This window comes from Hemiscyllium ocellatum, chromosome 14 (genome assembly GCF_020745735.1).
Source record: "Hemiscyllium ocellatum isolate sHemOce1 chromosome 14, sHemOce1.pat.X.cur, whole genome shotgun sequence".
In the NCBI taxonomy this organism is placed as follows: Eukaryota; Metazoa; Chordata; class Chondrichthyes; order Orectolobiformes; family Hemiscylliidae; genus Hemiscyllium; species Hemiscyllium ocellatum.
In genome coordinates, this window is record NC_083414.1 from 28177400 (window position 1) to 28197252 (window position 19853).

Genomic DNA, 19853 nt, shown 5'->3' on the forward strand with positions numbered 1-19853 from the left:
AGTACACATTTTGATATATACGTATGGATCATTGTCTAGAAATACTTTGCTTGGACAATGCTCTGTGATGTAGACGGATCTGGGTATCCAAGTGTCTGAATTGCAAAAGTCTAGTAAACAGCCATAGCAAGTAGTTAGCAAAGCTAATAAGGACAAAGACCAAGAACAATGCAACATAGGAATAGGTTCTTCAGCCCTCCAAGCCTGCGCTGATGCATTTTGCCCTTCTGTAGTAAAACTTAATAGAATTTCATTTATTGTGAGGAGAATTCAACACAAAATTAGGGAGGAGATGCAGGATAATGGTAAGACCACACCCGGAATACTTTGTACAGTATTGTCTCTTTGGTTTAACTGATTTAGATCTGTTTTTATTTGGAAAGATTAGCCAGATTAGGCTTAGATCCATCTAAGTTAAGAAGAATAAGTTTGACTGAAACATACAAAATCCTGAATGGTCTTGACAGGGTGACTGTGAAGAGGATGTTTCCTCTTGTTGAAGAATCTGGAATATGGTTTGCCCATTTCAGAAAGAGATGGGGCAACTTTGTTTTCTGTTTGGAACTCTCATCCTCAAAAGGCTTGGGGGTAGCATGGTGGCTCACAGCGCCAATGTTCGATTCCAGCCTCGGAATAGTGTGTGTGTGTGGAGTTTGCACATTCTCCCCCTGTCTAGATGGATTTCCTCCAGTTTCCTCCCAGAGTTCAAAGACATGCAGGTTAGCTGAAATGGCCATGGGAAATGCAGGGTTACAGGGATAGGGTAGTGGACTGGGACTGAGTGGGATACTCTTTGGAGGATGGGTATAGACTCGGTCAACCGAATGGCCTGCTTCCAACAGTAGGGATTCTTTGATTTTATGAAAAAGCTTGTAGAAACAGAGTGATAGATATTTTTTAAAGCAGAGGTGTAAAGCAAGGGGACAAAAATGCAAAGTACAGGTTATTAAATAGATCCAGGAGCCAATCACTCTCGCTCACTAGTAACTGGTATGTTTGTGTGCGAGTAGTTTCAGAATGAAATGACTGACAGTGCAGTAGCAGCAGCTTCAATCAAGAAGTTTACTCTGAACAGGAAGGTGAGACGGAGGAATGGCACTCTGGTGGAGTCAGAGGGAGCATTTCTCCTCGACAGAGTGGGCCGAACGGCCTCCCTCGTTGCTGTATCTGGGGTTTGACGCGCTGCCTTCGACTTACATCCGTAAATGAAAAACAAACCGCACTTGCGTTCTGATAGCTCCGGGATTTTACTAAACGGCGTTTTTCTCTCTCCCTCAGCAAACATGCCTGGGTACTCTGAGTCAGCAAGGCCGAGCTTTGCGAGGGGCCGATCGGGTTAGAGATCAGAGAGCAGCAGCAATAGCAGCGCCGCGGGTCTGACTGACGTTCAACTCTGCGCACAATCGGCGTGAGGCCGTACGTGATGAGGGAGCGCAGCGACTGCCCGCAGCTTATTGACAGCAGAGCCTCAACCTTCAGGGCTTCAACAGCCCGAGTATGACCCTTCAAAGGTGATACTCTGGAAACGCAAGTGTTCAGGGCGTACACTCCTCTGCTCTTGCAGAGGGAGACGCGAAGCAGGAAGCTGGAGTGAAGCCGCAGTTTCCCAGGGCTCTCTCCCCTCTGGAATCTGAAGATCGTCAGGCCCCAAGAGCTGAGTTCCTGCACTTGCGAGAGGGTCTTGTGATTGTCAGCGCGCACTGTTTTGACAGGTACATTCTCCACTTCACAGCCACTTGGGTTTCACCTGGAAGTGTTCTGAGACCAATCCCTCTACTGCAAAGTAAATCGCCAGTGTTATTTCAGACACTGGACGAAAACGTTCAACTTGTACACAGAGGTTGCGTTTGCAATTCATTTCTGGATTTGTAGTTTATATTGCATGTTTTGGAAAACCACCTGTAGCATTTGTGAAGGGCCCGATTGAATAAAACTTTTAGTTTCTACAAGAAATAGAAAGAGGAGTAGGCTGGAGCCGACTCAGCCATTCACAATGACCATTGACCGATCTGATCCTGGCCTCATCTTCCTCCTTTCCCCACACCCTTGACTCCCATACAATTTGAAGAATACATCTATCTTGAATGTAGACTGAGCTTCGCCTGCACAGCTCCCACGGGAATTACAAAGATCCAGGACCTTTTGGCAAAAGAAACTCCTCTCCTTTCCATATCAAATGGGCGATCTTTCATTCTGAAATTATGCCACGTAGTTCTCGACCCCGATGAGAGGATGTTTTCTCTCAATGTCTCCACAAAATATTATGTTTCAAGATCATCACATCCTTCTAAACATCATATTGACCTAACCTGACCAACTTTTTCTTATCTGGCAGTTCATTCATTCCAGGAACCAATCTGAATGGAGTGTATCTTTGTGAATTACAAAATATACTTTGATGTCTGTCTCATATTACCTTGTGAGCCTATTCCTCTATTCCACTTTAGCCGCTCTCTTTTTGCCTTTGTACTTGCCCTCTTTAAATTAAAGATCATTTCAGAGCAAATTTCTCAATCTCAGATTAATGTGACATTTTAATGATATGATTATTCTAACCTATAGAATCCCTAACCAAAAAAAAAATTTTCATTACATATTGCAAGATTTAAATAACCTATCACCTCGTTTGGTTTAGTTCTGACATTTTATTCTAAGCAACTGCTCCTGATGCACACTGAGAACATAGCCTCAAGACTACTTTTGCTGACTTGATATATTATATCTATTTTGAAGATTAAGGTCACTCATGATTATTACAATACTGTACCTTTCTCTACTGTACCGCTATTGGCATTTAGCTAAAAGGTGATAAAAACTGGACTGCGTCTTTGGAAGTGCTTGAAGTTTCGTGACAGAAGGAACAGAAAGTTCAGTTCTTTTTGTAAAGTACTTAAGGAATGGTAAGGGAACCAAGTGTCTAGTAGGAATAATGCACCAGCCCCCATTATTCTTTAATTTATGTTTGTACTACAGTGTATCTACGGCCTGCGGGCTGGTGCATTATTCCCACTGGACACTTGGTTCCCTTACCATTTCTTAACTACTTTACAAAAAGAACTGAACTTTCTTTTCCTTCTGTCACAAAACTTCAAGCACTTCCAAAGACGCAGCCAGTTTTTATCACCTTTTAGCTAAGTGCCAATAGTGGTTATTTGATCATAACCATTAATTCATCCATTTTGTTACAAATGCTGAGTGCACTGAAATTAAGAGCCTTTAATTTTGTCTTTTTGATACTTTTGCTCTGACTGTCTTTCTGGTTTCCTCTTATGTTTGTACACTCTGTTCCTTCATGTCACACTCTAGTCATTATTACCATGTTGCTACAAAATATTATTGCCTTGGTCTTTCTCTTCAACTTTAAGTTTCCCCTTCTCCATCTCCTCCTGACTATGTTTTGTACTACTTTTTTGTTATCAGCTCATAATTTAGCTAATGTTTATAAGTTAGTTACAGCTCAAGAAGAAGGACCAGGAAACAATGTTTCTTTTGTAAATATAATGAATCTAGGGCTGATCATATAGCGTTTGTGTAACATTTGAGATGACAGTAGTGGCAGTATTGGGACAGGAGGAGTTCTAGTACTGGGAAATGCAGAACATAAAGGGTTGTTGAATTTCTTTGACCAATTGTGGGAGAAGGTGCAGGTGTGGAGAGTAGGTTTTGTAGAAATAAGAAAGAGGTGGCATGACAGCAATAGGCAGAACAAAATATATTGTCTGTACTTTCTGAACAGATGAGATTATAGAAAATACTAAAACCATTTAATATGCTCTTTAAAACCTTCCTCTTAACAACCTCTTGGTCATGTGTGTGTTCTATGGCTCAGTGTCAGATTTTATTTGTTAAGCCGCTGTGAAATCCCTCTTTAGTCAGTTGATTATTTTAAAGATGCTCTAAGTGCAAGTCGTTGACTCATCTTAAAAATCATAGTTGTTTCAGTAGAAAGGAGTTTCGTGAAGTGAGCAGACTGTAGACACACTATAGAATTAAGGACAGGAAGGGGGATACTCTTGGCCTCGAAGCATGATGGAAGCAGATTTACTTTTAACTTTTCTAAATTAATTAGAAACAGACAGTTTTGCGACTTTTAGAAAACAGCAAAGAAAGTGAGGCAAATTGGTTAGCTCTTTCAAAGACCTGGTAAAGTCAAAATGCATTAAATACCTTCTCAGTGTGCAGCATGATCTTTATGTTTTCTACAGACTTCCAAATAATAGTGATATAGTGGTAATCCAGATAAGTAGAAACATGTCTCTGTGGCATATAGAGCCACTAGAGTCGGACAGTATGGAAATGGACCCTTTGGTCCAACCAGTCCATGCTGACCATAATCCCAAACTAAACTAGTCCCATCTGCCTGCACCTGGCTCACATCCCTCCAAATCTTTCCTATTCATGAATCTATCCAAATGTCTTTTGAACATTGTAATTGTACCCACATCCACCACTTCCTCAGGAATTTCATTCCCTTCTCTGTGCAAAAAAAAATGACACTTATGTCTTCTATAAATCACTCTCCTCTCACCTTAAAAATATGCCTCTGAGTCTTGAAATTATATAATAGGTATTTTAAATTTCCACATGCACTTGGAGAAGCAAAATTGCTCAAGTCATAATTACAAATACTTATGACAGGGTTCTGTAAGAGTTCATTAGAATTGAATTTGGTGGAGTGTAATGAAGTAATCCAAATTATCAAGGAGCAGAAGTGTGCCATTTAGCCAGTCAGGCCTGTTTTCTACCATTAAATATAATGGTCATTGTGGATTCTGGATCAGTGGTGCTGGAAGAGCACAGCAGTTCAGGCAGCATCCAACGAGCAGCAAAATCAATGTTTCGGGCAAAAACACTTTATCAGGAATAAAGGCAGAGAGACTGAAGCGTGGAGAGATAAGCTTGGGGAGGTTGGGGTGGGGAGAGAGTAGCATAGACTACAATGGGTGAGTGGGGGAGGAGATGAAGGTGATAGGTCAGGAAGGAAAGGGTGGAGTGGATGGTGGAAAACGAGCTAGGCAGGTCGGACAAGTCCAGACAAGTCATGGTGACAGTGCTGAGCTGGAAGTTTGAAACTAGGATGAGGTGGGGGAAGGGGAAATGAGGAAACTGTTGAAGTCCACATTGATGCCCTGGGGTTGAAGTGTTCCGAGGCGGAAGATGAGGCGTTCTTCCTCCAGGCGTCTGGTGGTGAGGGAGCGGCGGTGAAGGAGGCCCAGGACCTCCATGTCCTCGGCAGAGTGGGAGGGGGGAGTTGAAATGTTGGGCCACGGGGCGATGTTGTTGATTGGTGCGGATGTCTTGGAGGTGTTCCCTAAAACGCCCTGCTAGGAGGCGTCCAGTCTCCACAATGTAGAGGAGACCGCATCGGGAGCAACGGATACAATAAATGATATTAGTGGATGTGCAGGTAAAACTTTGATGGATGTGGAAGGTTCCTTTGGGGCATTGGATAGAGGTGAGGGAGGAGGTGTGGGCACAGGTTTTACAGTTCCTGCGGTGGCAGGGGAAAGTGCCAGGATGGGAGGATGGGTCATAGGGGGGCGTGGACCTGACCAGGTAGTCACGGAGGGAACGGTCTTTGCAGAAGGCGGAAAGGGGTGGGGAGGGAAATATATCCCTGATGGTGGGGTCTTTTTGGAGGTGGCAGAAATGTCGGCAGATGATTTGATTTATGCAAAGGTTTGTAGTGTGGAAGGTGAGCACCAGGGGCGTTCTGTCCTTGTTACGGTTGGAGGGGTGGGGTCTGAGGGCGGAGGTGCGGGATGTGGGCGAGATGCATTGGAGGGCATCTTTAACCACGTGGGAAGGGAAATTGCGGTCTCTAAAGAAGGAGGCCATCTGGTGTGTTCTATGGTGGAACTGGTCCTCCTGGGAGCAGATACGGCGGAGGCAGAGGAATTGGGAATACGGGATGGCATTTTGCAAGAGATAGGGTGGGAAGAGGTGTAATCCAGGTAGCTGTGGGAGTCAGTGGATTTGTAAAAAAATGCCAGTGTCGAGTCGGTCATCATTAATGGAGATGAAGAGGTCCAGGAAGGGGAGGGAGGTGTCAGAGATGTTCCACGTAAATTTAAGGTCAGGATGGAATGTGTTGGTGAAATTGATGAATTGCTCAACCTCCTCACGGGAGCACGAGGTGGCGCCAATGCAGTCACCAGTGTAGTGGAGGAAGAGGTGGGGAGTGGTGCCGGTGTGATTACGGAAGATCAACTGTTCCACGTAGCCAACAAAGAGACAGGCATAACTGGGCCCATACGTGTGCCCTTTGGTCTGGAAGAAGTGGGAAGATTCAAAGGAGAAATTGTTAAGGGTGAGGACCAGTTCGGCCAAACGAACGAGAGTGTCGGTGGAAGGGTATTGTTGGGGACGTCTGGAGAGGAAAAAACGGAGGGCTTGGAGGCCCTGGTCATGGCAGATGGAGATGTAGAGGGATTGCATATCCATGGTGAAGATGAGGCATTGGGGGCCAGGAAAACGGAATTCTTGGAGGAGGTGGAAGGCGTGGGTGGTGTCTCGAAAAAATGTGGGGAGTTCCTGGACTGGGGGGATACGACAGTGTCGAGGTAGGTAGAGATAAGTTCAATGGGGCAGGAGCATGCTGAGACAATGGGTCGGCCAGGGTGGTCAGGCTTGTGGATCTTGGGAAGGAGGTAGAACCGGGCAGTGTGAGGTTCCTGGATTATGAGGTTGGAAGCTGTGGGTGGGAGATCTTCTGAGGTGATGAGGTTCTGTATGGTCTGGGAGATGATGGTTTGGTGATGGGGGGTGGGGCCATGGTCGAGGGGGCAGTAGGAAGAGGTGTCCTCGAGTTGGCGTTTGGCTTCAGTGGTGTAGAGGTCAGTGCGCCAGACTATCACTGCGCCCCCTTTATCCGCTGGCTTGATGGTGAGGTTGGAATTGGAGCAGAGGGATTGGAGGGCTGCGCGTTGTGAGGGTGAGAGGTTAGAGTCGAGGAGGGGGGTAGACAGGTTGAGGCGGTTAATGTCCGTCAGCAGTTGGAAATGAAGAGGTCGAGGGCAGGTATTAGGTCAGCACGAGGTGTCCAGGTGGATGCAGTGTGTTGGAGGTGGGCGAAGGGGTCCTCGGAAGGTGGGGGGAGGGAGTCCTGATTGTGAAAGTAAGCTCGGAGGCGGAGGCGACGGAAGAATTGTTCGATGTCACGGCGTGTATTAAATTCATTGATCTGACTGTAGCATAAAATCCACATTTTGACATATCCCTTTCGAAATAAGGCAGGACAGGTGACTGAGGGGGTCAGTGGGGGAGCACTTTGGGGCCAGCGACCATAATTCTATTAGATTAAAATAGTCATGGAAAAGGAAAGAGCAGGTCTAAAAGTTGAAGTTCTAAATTGGAGAAAGGTCAATTTTGACGGTATTAGGCAAGAGCTTTCAAAAGCTGATTGAGGGCAGATGTTCGCAGGTAAAGGGTCGGCTGGAAAATGGGAAGCCTTCAGAAATGAGATAACGGCAATCCAGAGAGAGTATATTCCTGTCAGGGTGAAAGGGAAGGCTGGTAGGTATAGGGAATGCTGGTTGACTAAAGAAATTGAGGAGAAAGTGAGGTCTGCAGATGGTGGAGATCAGAAGCTGAAAATGTGTTGCTGGAAAAGCGCAGCAGGTCAGGCAGCATCCAAGGAACAGGAGGTTCGACGCTTCGGGCATAAGCCCTTCTTCAGGAATGATTCCTGAAGAAGGGCTTATGCCCGAAGCGTCGAACCTCCTGTTCCTTGGATGCTGCCTGACCTGCTGCGCTTTTCCAGCAACACATTTTCAGCTCTAAAGAAATTGAGGGTTTGGTTCAACAAAAGAAGGAAGCATATGTAAGGTATAGACAGGATAGATCAAGTGAAGAGTATAAAGGCAGTAGGAATATACTTAAGAGGGAAATCAGGATGGCAAAAAGGGGACATGAGATAGCTTTGGCAAATAGAGTTAAGGAGAATCCATAGGGGTTTTACAAATACATTAAGGACAAAAGGATATCTAGGGAGAGAATAGGGCCCCTCAAAGATCAGCAAGGCAGCCTTTGTGTGGAGCCGCAGAAAATGGGAGTGATACTAAACGAGTATTTTGCATCAGTATTTACTATGGAAAAAGATATGGAAGATATAGAAAGTAGTGAAATAGATGGTGACACCTTGCAAAATGTCCATATTACAGAGGAGGAAGTAAGGGTCTGTTTCCATGCTGTACATCTCTGACTCTATGACTCTATGTCTTTGCTTCCCAGAAATCAATCTACCTCTGCCTTAAAAAAATTCTAAGACTGTGCTTCTACACTGAGACTTTTTTTTTGTCTCACTTCTGTTTTAAATGGACGAGCCATAATTTCTAAACAGTTATCCACAGGGCTAGATTCTTCCATAGAGGAAACTTCCTCTCTACATCTTACACTGTTAAGACTCCATAGGATCTTGTACACTGAAATCAAGTCACTTCTTACTCTGCCAAACTAAAATTGTTATGAAACTGCTTCCAATGCATTTTTATCCTTCCATACGTAAGCTGACCATACTATGTACAGAGCTGAAAATGTGTTGCTGGTTAAAGTGCAGCAGGTCAGGCAGCATCCAAGGAACAGGAAATTCGACGTTTCGGGCATAAGCCCTTCATCAGGAAAATGACCTGCTGTGCTTTAACCAGCAACACATTTTCAGCTCTGATCTCCAGCATCTGCAGGCATCACTTTTTACTCATACTATGTACAGAAATGCAAACTCACTCTCATCAGTTCCCCATATAACTGAAGTTGGACCTCCCTATTTTGTAATCACCAGTCCTTGCCATAATTGATAACATTCTATTAGTGGTCTTAGCTACTTTTTGTATTTGCATATCAGCTTTTTGCAATCGTGCACTAGGATCCTTCAGCATCTCCGAGCTCTGCAAACTTCTTTCATTTAGAAGAAATGCTTTTTTTTCATTATTCCTTCTGAAAAGAACAATTTCACATTTTCTCACATTATACTCTAATTTTCCTAACATTTCCCCAGTAGCTTACGTGTTTGTCCTTTTCACAATTAACCTTTCTATGTATGCTTGTGTTATCAGCAAATTTGGCAAATATACTTTCCATCACTTCTTTGAAATAATTCTAAGTTGTAAATAGTTGATTTCCCAGCAAATAATCCCTGTGACACATCATTCATTACATCTTGCCAGCCAGAAAAAAGACCCATTTATGAATACTATCTGCTTCCAGTTAAGTAGCAAATCTTTCATCTGTGCCAGCGTGCTAACTCATACACTGTGAGTGTTTATTATCGGTCAGTAAGCATGATGTGGCACCTTACCAAGTGCATTGGGACAATATAAATCCAGTACATTTTAAACTTTATATGTGGGATGTGAGTATTGTTGGCTGACCAGCATTTATTGCCCATTCCTATTTGCCCTGGAGAAACTGGTGGTAAGTTGCCTTTCTTCCTCAGTCCATGTGCTGTAGGTAGGCACACAATGCAGTTAGGGAGAGAATTCCTAAAATTTCCTAAAGCAGTGAAGGAACAACAATACATTTCTAGGTTGGAATGGTGAGTGGCTTTGAGAGGAGCTTGAAAATGGTGGTGTTCTCAAATTATCTGTTGCCTTTGTCCTTCAAGATGGAAGTGGTTGTGGGTTTGGAAGGTGTGTCTAAGGATTGTTGTCAAATTTCTGGAATGCATCTTGGAGATAGCACATGGTGCTGCTACTAGGCACCAGTGGTGAAGTGATTCACTGTTTGCATGTGGTGCCAAGCAAGTGGGCTGCTTTGTCCTGGATGGTGTCAAGCTTCTTCAGTATTGTTGGAGCTGCATCCATCCAGGCAAGTGAGTGTTATTCCATCACACTCTTAACTTGTGCCTTGTAAATGGTGGACGGTTTGGCATTAGGAAGTGAATTATTCACTGCACCATACCTAGCTTCTGACTAGTTCTTGTAGTCACATTGAAAACCAAGTTGCAGATTTAACTAATCCAATTTGAAGGATATACACTGACCATAATAATCTGGCTGAACTGTCAACTAAAAAGCTCACAGAAAACATTTTCTGAAAACATCTTCATTAAGTAATGTTGTTACATTATTGTAGTTGAGTGACCATGAATGAGCTGCCAGAGGATGGAATGAGCTGCCAGAGGAAGTGGTGGAAGCTGGTACAATTACAACATTTAAAAGGCATCTGGATGGGTATATAAATAGGAGTGGTTTAGAAGGATAATGGCCAAGTGCTGACAAATGGGACTAGATTAATTTAGGATATCTAGTCGGTATGGATGAGTTGGACCAAAGGGTCTGTTTCAGTGCTGTACATCTCTATGACTCTAAATGAGTTGGAAATCTTCAAGTAAACACTGCAATTAAGTCATTAGCAATCAGAAGACAAATTTAAGGACTAAGAGTAATCAACATTAAGATTATTTCTAATGTGTTGTTCAAGATATCAGTTTGGAACTTGGATTTTTTGAAAAAAAAATTATATCTTCCAATTTTTTAAAATGTATATTGACTTTGCATACACCTTTTTAATTTGCTTACTGGCAAGTCAGTTAAGGTTGATTGTTTTCAAAGAAGTTTTGTAGTTTCTCATTGGCAGTTTTCTACCGTTCATTTAACATTTGGTTCTTTACTTAATGTTATTTTTATTGATCCAATCAATAAAGTATTAAAGTGAAATATCGGAACCAACAAATTAAATGAATGATACCAGAGCGACAGAATTTAATGTGCAACAATAAGAACCTCAGAATTACTTGCATCTGGCCCTCATATCAAATAAATCCTATTTGTAACAGTGGAGGAGAGAAATTCAGCCAAATAACTGAACAACACTCATAATTTAATTAAATACTTAATGTAATAAGAATTGGATCAATAACATGATTGTATTAACTACCTATTAGAGACCCATCACTGTTGCCCAGTATGATATGTATTTTGCTCTGTATCTACTGTGAAACTTGCAAATTCTTTTATATTACAGAGTAATGGGCACAATCATGGAATTCAAACTAGTAAATAAATCTAATGTTCCCACAATAATTTAATAGTGTAGCTTATTGATACTAATATATCATACATTACAAAATATATTGCATGTCTTTAACTTTCAAGAAGTAATGCAAAAGGAGATTGTTTCATATTTCTGCTCTGTATAATATGCTGTCACTCACTTCAAGTAGCTCAACTGTGTAACTGTTCTTAATCAAAAACAACTTTATTCTATTTCAGCCCTGAAGTGCATTTTCTTCAGAGTTGTGGTAGACCATGGGTAAGTTTAAAATAAATCAAAAACATTGCTCATAGTTCATTGTGTAAGTGTGAAAAAGTACAATCTTGTTAAGAATCCAGACAACCTCCAACAGATGATTCATCTGTCAATCAAACAAAGAAGGGTTTTGTTTAGTAGTCTGTCCTCTAAATGGAAACATTATTTATTTCAATTATATGTAATGATACTTTTATATCTTTAAGAGAACATATACTGATATCATTTTGCATGTAGTAATTAATGCACTTGTCCACTGCAATATAATGCATACTCTGGCACTCTGTGTTTATCAGTGTCAAACCAAAAATAGACAGTTCTGTTAGATTTGACTTTATAAAATCCCCTATAAGGGATAGAAAACAATTGAGAATACGTTGAGCAGGGGTGAAGAAGGGAGGGAAGTGTGTACAGTTAGAAAAGGAAATTTATTAATTAATATTGGAGAATGCAGGAAAGGGAAATGCTTTGGACTTACTCATAAGAGAGAAGCAGTCTGTATCTTTCTAAGGTCTGTTTCCCTCATTATCTAATGATGCAGTGAAAGAACAAGTGAATGGATATGAATAAAGCATGAGTGATCGCAAAAATATGCATGATTTATACAAATACAGAAACTTCTGCAGTGCCTCACAATCAATGAACTAATTCTGATGTGTCATCGCCATGACACCTCAGAATTAGGCAAGTATGTCAGCTAATTTTATGTTTGTTTTTATTGTTAGGAGTCACTTGAGGGGACAAAGGTTGAGGGTTGTAACAGAAAAGTGAGGAGGGAGGACATCTGGTTAGTTTTAATGATTGAGCTATCGCAATAACGTGGATGAGCAGGTTTCTTTCCTGGCTGTCATTTTTGAATGTTTATGTTTACCTGTAGGATGTCTCAACAGCAATGTGAATTTGATCAGATAATTTTATTTTGGTTTTTATAATGGGTGAATTTATGAAAGGATATTAGGGGAACTGCTTTGTTCTTCTTTGAAGGAAGTGAAGGTTCTTTTACTGTGTTGTTTAAATTCATTCTCGAAGGGTAAGAGAAAACTAGGGAGGCAAAATATTTAGATTCGACGTTTCGGGCATAAGCCCTTCTTATGCCCGAAACGTCGAATCTCCTGTTCCTTGGATGCTGCCTGACCTGCTGAGCTTTACCAGCAACGCATTTTCGGCTCTGATCTCCAGCATCTGCAGTCCTCACTTTCTCCAGGCAAAATATTTACTTAGATTCATAGAGATGTACAGCATGGAAACAGACTGTTCGCTCCAACCTGTCCATGCCGACTAGATATCCCAACCCAATCTAGTCCCACCTGCCCACACCCGGCCCATATCCCTCCAAACCCATCCTATTCATATACCCATCCAAATGCCTTTTAAATGTTGCAATTGTACCAGCCTCCACCACTTCCTCTGGCACTCATTCCATACACGTACCACCCTCTGTGTGAAAAAGTTGCCCCTTAGGTCTCTTTTATATCTTTCCTCTCTCACCCTAAACCTATGCCTTCTAGTTCTGGACTCCCTGACCCCAGGGAAAAGACTTTGTCTATTTATCCTATCCATGCCCCTCATGATTTTGTAAACTTCTATAAGGTCACCCCTCAGCCTCCAACGCTCCAGGGAAAACGGCCCCAGCCTGTTCAGCCTCTCCCTATAGCTCAAATCCTCCAATCCTGGCAACATCCTTGTAAATCTTTTCTGAACCCTTTCAAGTTTCACAACATCTTACCAATAGGAAGGAGACGAGAATTGCACACAATATTCCAAAAGTGGCCTAACCAATGTCCTGTACAGCTGCAACGTGACCTCCCAACTCCTGTACTCAATACTCTGACCAATAAAGGAAAGCATACCAAACAACTTCTTCACTATCTTAACTACCTGTGACTCCACTTTCAAGGTGCTATGAACCTGCACTCCAAGGTGTCTTAGTTCAGCAATACTCCCTAACACTCACTTACCATTAAATGTACAAGTCCCGCTAAAATTTGCTTTCCCAAAATGCAGCACCTCCCATTATCTGAATTAAACTCCATCTGCCACTTCTCAGCCCATTGGCCCATCTGGTCAAGATCCTGCTGTGAACAGTGAGAAAAGATCAACATCAAACTATTTTGTTTGATTGAGAAAAGATTGTAGAAATTGTGATGAAAGCTTAAATTGTTATGTCTTCTGCAGGACTAATAGCCTAAAAGAACATGTAAGAAAGAAGATGTCAGAACATAAAAGCAGAAACAAAGGCAAACTGTAAGTTGCAGATATTTTTTCATTTTCTAAATCAATTTCTATTATTATATATTTCACTGGAATATGAATAAGATGAAATGTAGCATTGATATTGCCTTTACATTATACAAAATAGTAACATTACAGCCTATACAACATAACTTTACTGTGAGCTCTATGTGAGATGCTGTTTGTTAGCTAGCTACCCAGGGCAACAACATGAGTCCAACCTTTTGATCTCTCCGTTTCTCAACTTTATTTTGGAGGGAGAGGGATGTGACTGTTTGTGCTTTTTTTATTTTGCTGTTCAGTAAACTCTGAATGTTTGTGGATCGCGCAGTAGAATGTGAGCACACTTGTTTAACAGGAATTGACTTGATGATTTTTGTTGTTATCCTTTTTAAAATTCTTTAAATACTTGATTGTATTTCAAGGCTACATAATACCAACCTATACATTGATCTTCTATCAACACAATGGCCTATAGTATATTCTTCTGACTATAATATCTCATTTCTGGGCCTGGAAAAGCTTCATCCTTTTGATTCGGGAAAGTGGGGGAAAATTGTCCACTTTTTAAAAGGTATGTCGTTTTTTTAAAAAATTCTTTATATTTTGATTATTTTAGCTGATTTTATGGGTGAAAAAAATCTTAATTAACTAGTTTGCTCATGCATGGTGTTTTATTTGTGTAAACTGTTTTGCAGAAATATTGTTTCTGTGCCAGAGGATAGGAATTTCAATGTTCATAAGCCTAGGTGTTTACTGTTCTCAAATCCTAGATGAGGAAGTGTAGAATTTAAGAGATCTAGAGACCAGTTCAACTTTAAGAAAATGTTTTGGTCAAAATAGTAGTTTTGAAAGGGGAAATTATCACTATGACTTTTGTTTACTTGTAGAAGAGAAATTAATAAGTGACGAGACCATCGTAAAAGCCCAAGAAGCACAGGAAGATGACTTATTGGTAGTGCACACAAGGCGCTACCTCAATAAACTCAAGGTGATTTTTTTCTCATTTGTGTTCTTTGGGTTTTCTCATCTCTGGATGGATGCAACTCAGTCCCTTGAATGAATCTGTAGCAATCAATGCCTAGTTTGTTGAATTATATGATGATCATGTGCCAAAACCTTTAAAATATTGTTAGTTTACATAAATTGAGATGAGATGTTACATATTTATAGAGGTTCAGTTTTCTAAAAGCTATACTTTTTGTGCTCTGTTTTTATTCTGCCTTAAAGTTTACAGAATACCAAAAGAATCTAGACTCTGAAAAATAAAATCTACCATAGAAAACCTTTTACTTCTGGTCAGTATTGTCTTTAATCCAAAAATGAAATCAATTTTGCATTTTTATTTTATACTTTAAAAGAAGCTTTACAGAAGCATAACACTTCCAACAAGCAGAGGTTGGGCGGCACGGTGGCACAGTGGTTAGCACTGCTGCCTCACAGCGCCTGAGACCCGGGTTCAATTCCCGACTCAGGCGACTGACTGTGTGGAGTTTGCACGTTCTCCCCGTGTCTGCATGGGTTTCCTCCGGGTGCTCTGGTTTCCTCCCACAGTCCAAAGATGTGCGGGTCAGGTGAATTGGCCATGCTAAATTGCCCGTAGTGTTAGGTAAGGGGTAAATGTAGGGGTATGGGTGGGTTTCGCTTCGGCGGGTCAGTGTGGACTTGTTGGGCCGAAGGGCCTGTTTCCACACTGTAAGTCTAATCTAATCAAATCTAATATTAATTGCTTGGTTTTTTCCTCTCTAAACCTTTTTAAAATATGTATCATTCAGCTCTCCACACCTCCTCCTGTGTTTGATGTCCGATCTTTATTCAATACGTACATTCCATTTGCTCTGTATAATAAATCAATGACACATTGACCTACCGTTAGGTGGAAATCAAAGTCATAAGGAAAAAAGTTGTAGTTAAATTAATCAGAGATTTGCTTTGGATATAATATTATGCTTTACAATTGTCTTGATTTATTTTAAATGTAAACAATATTAACATGTGGATTGTGGACTCTTTCTGGTGATACTGTGACTTTTTTTAACCTCTGTGCTACTTTTAGGTATCTCTTTGAAACAAGTTATTTGTGATAATTGTGTGTGCTATCAATACATTTTCTGCTGCTTCAAAATAAAATAGGCAATTTCACTTTAAATTTGGTACAAATCATGTTTGGCATAGGTCTAACCAGTATACTAGAACTTAAACATAAAGCTACATCATGTGTAAATACCTAGATAGGAACATAATGAGAGACGCCTCCAGCTCATAAGATCTGTTGCTGCTTTCTGGTAACCTGCTATTTTCAGCCTGCTGTTCATTCTTCTGTCATTGGTTCCCTCATTTTATTCCAATTCACTTTTCAGTGAATTTTTCCACATGAAATAAAAGCTCCAAGAAATAATTGAAGGGAAAGGTAAATGCCCAAGTAAGATAATTGCAGAATTGTTACAGTGCAGAGGAGACCATTCAGTCCATTGTGTCTGCATTGACTGTCTGGGCATGTTGCCTTAGTGCCACTCTCCTGCTTTGTCCTCATATCCCTGCATTTTGTTTATTTTAAAATAATTATTTAATGCCCACAAGCATGCCTCAATTGAACTGCTTCTATGAAAATTCCAGGCAACACATTCCAGAGCCCAACCATTCATTGTGAATAAAAGCTTCTACTTACTCTTTGTTTTTTGATTGTTTTGCAAAATACTTCAAAAATTTCCCTCTGGTTCTTGGTTTGTTTGAGTGGGAACAGAAATAAATTTACAAAACAAGCCAAGTAAATGAAAGTTCATTTGTAGGCCTCAAAAAACTGAGTTTGAAAAGAAATCACAATTGCCATAGATACAAAAATGCAAGATAATTATTGGCTTCAGAGAAACAAACCAAAAAAATTGTTAAAATCACAGTAATACATATCTCTGATTAGCAGACAGAATAGAGCCAGTGTAATGGATACTCCTCTGCCTTAATTTTTGTTGCAAGCTAGATATAAGACAGGTTCATCTTATATCAAAACTGGTGAACAGAGTATAGATTTTAGTCAATTGACAATGTCATTGGAGATTTGACTTGAGTCTGGCTGCAATTACTTTGCTTATGAGTTACTAATACAATACTTTTTATTCATTCAGGGAATGTGGGCATTGCTGACTGGCCAGTGTTTATTGCTTGACCCAAGTTGCTCTTGAAAAGATGGTGGTGAGCTTCCTTCTGGAACCACTGCATTCCATTTGTAGGTAAACCCACAATGATGATAGAGAGGGAGTTTCAAGATGTTGACACAGCAATAGCAAAGGACAGCAACGTATTTCCATGTCAGGATGGTGAATGACATGGAGGTGAATTTACAAGAGGCAATGTTCTCTTGTAACTTGCTACCAGTGTCCTAGCTGGCAGTAGTCATGGGTTTGGAAAGTACTGTCAAAGGAGCCTTGGTGAAATTAGTTAAAAAAATTGTGAATTTCTGAAGTGTATCTTGTAGATAGTGCACATTGCTGCTACTGAGCAATGATAGTTGCTGGATGTGGTGCTAATCATTTGGGCTGCTTTGTCGTGAATGGTGTCAAGCTTTGAGTGTTGTTGGAGCAGCACCTATCCAGGCAAGTGTTCAGTGTTCACTCATGTTTCTTTGCAGATTGTCATTAGGTTTTGGGAGATGAGTTACTGTTTGCATGATTCTTAACCTTTGACTGGTTTTTGTAGCCGCAGTACTTAGATGGCTGTTCCAGTTCAGTTTCTGGTCAATGGTAACCTCCAGGTTGTTGATATGGGGAAGTCAGTGGTGATAATGCCACTAAATGTCTCAGGGCAATGGTCAAATTCTCATTGCCTGACATTTATGTTCTGTAAATATTACTTGCCACTTGTCAATGCAAACTTGGATATTTTGCATCTTTTACTTAGTCATAGGGTCATAGAGATGTACAACATGGAAACAGACCCTTCGGTCCAACTCATCCATGCTGACCAGATATCCCAACCCAATCTAGTCCCACCTGCCAGCACCCAGCCCATATCCCTCCAAACCCTTCCTATTCATATACCCATCCAAATGCCTCTTAAATGTTGCAATTGTACCAGCCTCCACCACATCCTCTGGCAGCTCATTCCATACAAGTACCACCCTCTGTGTGAAAAAGTTGCCCCTTAAGTCTCTTTTATGTCTTTCCCCTCTCACCCTAAATCTATGCCCTCTAGTTCTGGACTCCCTGATCCCCAGGGAAAAGACTTTGTCTATTTATCCTATCCATGCCCCTCATAATTTTATAAACCTCTGTAAGGTCACCCCTCAGCCTCCAACGCTCCAGGGAAAACAGCCCCAGCCTATTCAGCCTCTCCCTGTAGCTCAGATCCTCCAACCCTGACAACATCCTTGTAAATCTTTTCTGAACCCTTTCAAGTTTCACAAGGAGACCAGAATTGCACACAAGAGGGCTGCTTCATCAGTATCTGAGCTGTAAATGGTGCTGGACATTGCACAATCATCAGCAAACATCCCACTTCTGATGGGGGGAAGGTCATTTGAAGTAATTGAGGAACAAGTGCTTTTGTGGCACAGTGGCAGTGTCCCACCTCTGAGCCAGACAGCCACGTTTACATCCCATCTGCTCCAGAGATGTGTTAATAATGTCTTTGAACAGGTTGGTTAGAAAATATCTAGCCTGAGGAACTCCTGCAGAAATGACTTACCTTCAAACACAGCTGCCGTTGCTTATGCCAGGTCTGACTCTGGACAGTGGAGAGTCTGTCCCCTGATTATCATTGATTCTATTTTTGCTTTGGTCCTTGATGCCAGGTTGTCAGTCTCCTCTCACCTCTGGAATTCACCTCATCTGTTCATAGTTGAATTAAAGTTACAATGAGGTCAGCCCTGGCAGAGCCCAAACTGTGTGTTACTGAGCAGATTATCACTAAGTAGGTGCTGCTTGCCAGCATTGTTGGTACTGCCTTCCATCACTTTACTGATGATTTGAGTCGACTGGGGCAGTAATTTGTTGGGTTGGATTTGTCCTGTTTTTCTTTTGTACACTATAGCTCTGGACAATTTTCCACATTGTTGGGTGTTGCCAGTTTTGAAGCTGTTTTTTATAACAGTTTGACTGAAGGTATGGCAGTTCTAGAACACATACCTGCTGTACTGGCTGGAAAATTATCAAGGTCTGTAGCCTTTGTAGTATCCACCATGTCCAGCCATTTCTTGATTGTATGGAATGAATTAAATTGGTTGAAGACTGCCATCTGTGATACGAGGGACCTCAGAAAGAGGCTGAGATGGATCACCTATTTGGCAATATTGACTAGGTAATAAAATCAGTTATTGATTTACTTAGAAAGAAGAGGTTTTATATGCACGTGGTTATATGCAATAATTTTACATATATGTTTTAGGCTAGCACCAACTAGCAGTAAAATAAATAAATGTAAAATTCTGTAAACGCTGGAGATCTGAAATACAAACCGGAGAAACACTTGAAGAAGAGTCAAAGTAAGACTCAACATGTTAGCTCTGTTTCTCTCTCCACGGATTTTGTCAGACTTGCTGAATTTCTCCAAGATCTTCTCATTTCATTATAATGTATTAAAAACTGACTATAATCGCACTATTTCAGTAAGACATGGGTATTATTCTAATTTCTCTGTTTTTAAGAAAAAAATCACTGCACTCCATTCCTCCCCTCAGAGGGCTTTTGATGTGATTATTCTTGGTCAAGTGTCCATTTTGTAAACGCGAGAACAAACCATGAAATTACACAGGGGATTCTACCATTGTGCCTGTTTCTGTCTATTCGTTCTTTCTTGGACAAATTTTGTGGGCTCAGTCCATGGGTTGCTTAAGACTGATCCTCTTGTGTAGTATTAACATTTGAAAAATCGCTTGAAATAGTTTCTCTTCCAATTCCAATACTATTAGGTGTAGCAATCCTCCCAAGAATCTACCTTAGAAAAGTCCTATTTCACATCTATGTGCCGTCCCTTGACATCATTACCTGAAGCTGTACTTGTGATAAAAGGATACTAATAATAGGTGACTTTAATTGACATATAAACTGGAAATGTTTCAGCGTTTTGAACATTTAAAAAGGAGGGTGGAAAAAGACGAGTGGGCGTAACATTGCTAATCAGAGTGCATCACAGCTACACAAACAAAGCTGTCTACTCAGTCAGTATGGGTGAAAGTTAGGAACAGCAAGGGAGTTGGGGGTTTTCTACAGAACCCCTAATAACAGTAGGGAGATTGAATAACTCATAGGCTGGCAGATTTTGGAAAAATGCAGAGGTAGCAGGGTTGTTGTTATGGGTGACTTCAACCTTTCCAATATTGACTGGAACCTCCTTCATGCAGATGGTTTGGATGGGGCCATTCTGTCAGGTGTGTTCAGGAG

The 19853-nt window shown here is 41.1% G+C and overlaps 1 protein-coding gene across 1 annotated transcript in view; it reads left to right on the forward strand.

Annotated features, from left to right (window-relative positions):
• Positions 1-1278: 1278 nt before the first annotated feature.
• hdac11 (histone deacetylase 11) overlaps positions 1279-19853 on the forward strand; it is a 113473-nt gene continuing 94898 nt past the window's right edge. Inside the window, exons 1-5 of the mRNA XM_060835154.1 lie at positions 1279-1712; positions 11211-11250; positions 13423-13491; positions 13905-14053; positions 14370-14470. Coding sequence (XP_060691137.1) covers positions 13457-13491; positions 13905-14053; positions 14370-14470 — 285 coding nt within the window. The 5' untranslated portion in view covers positions 1279-1712; positions 11211-11250; positions 13423-13456. The remainder of the gene's footprint in view (positions 1713-11210; positions 11251-13422; positions 13492-13904; positions 14054-14369; positions 14471-19853) is intronic.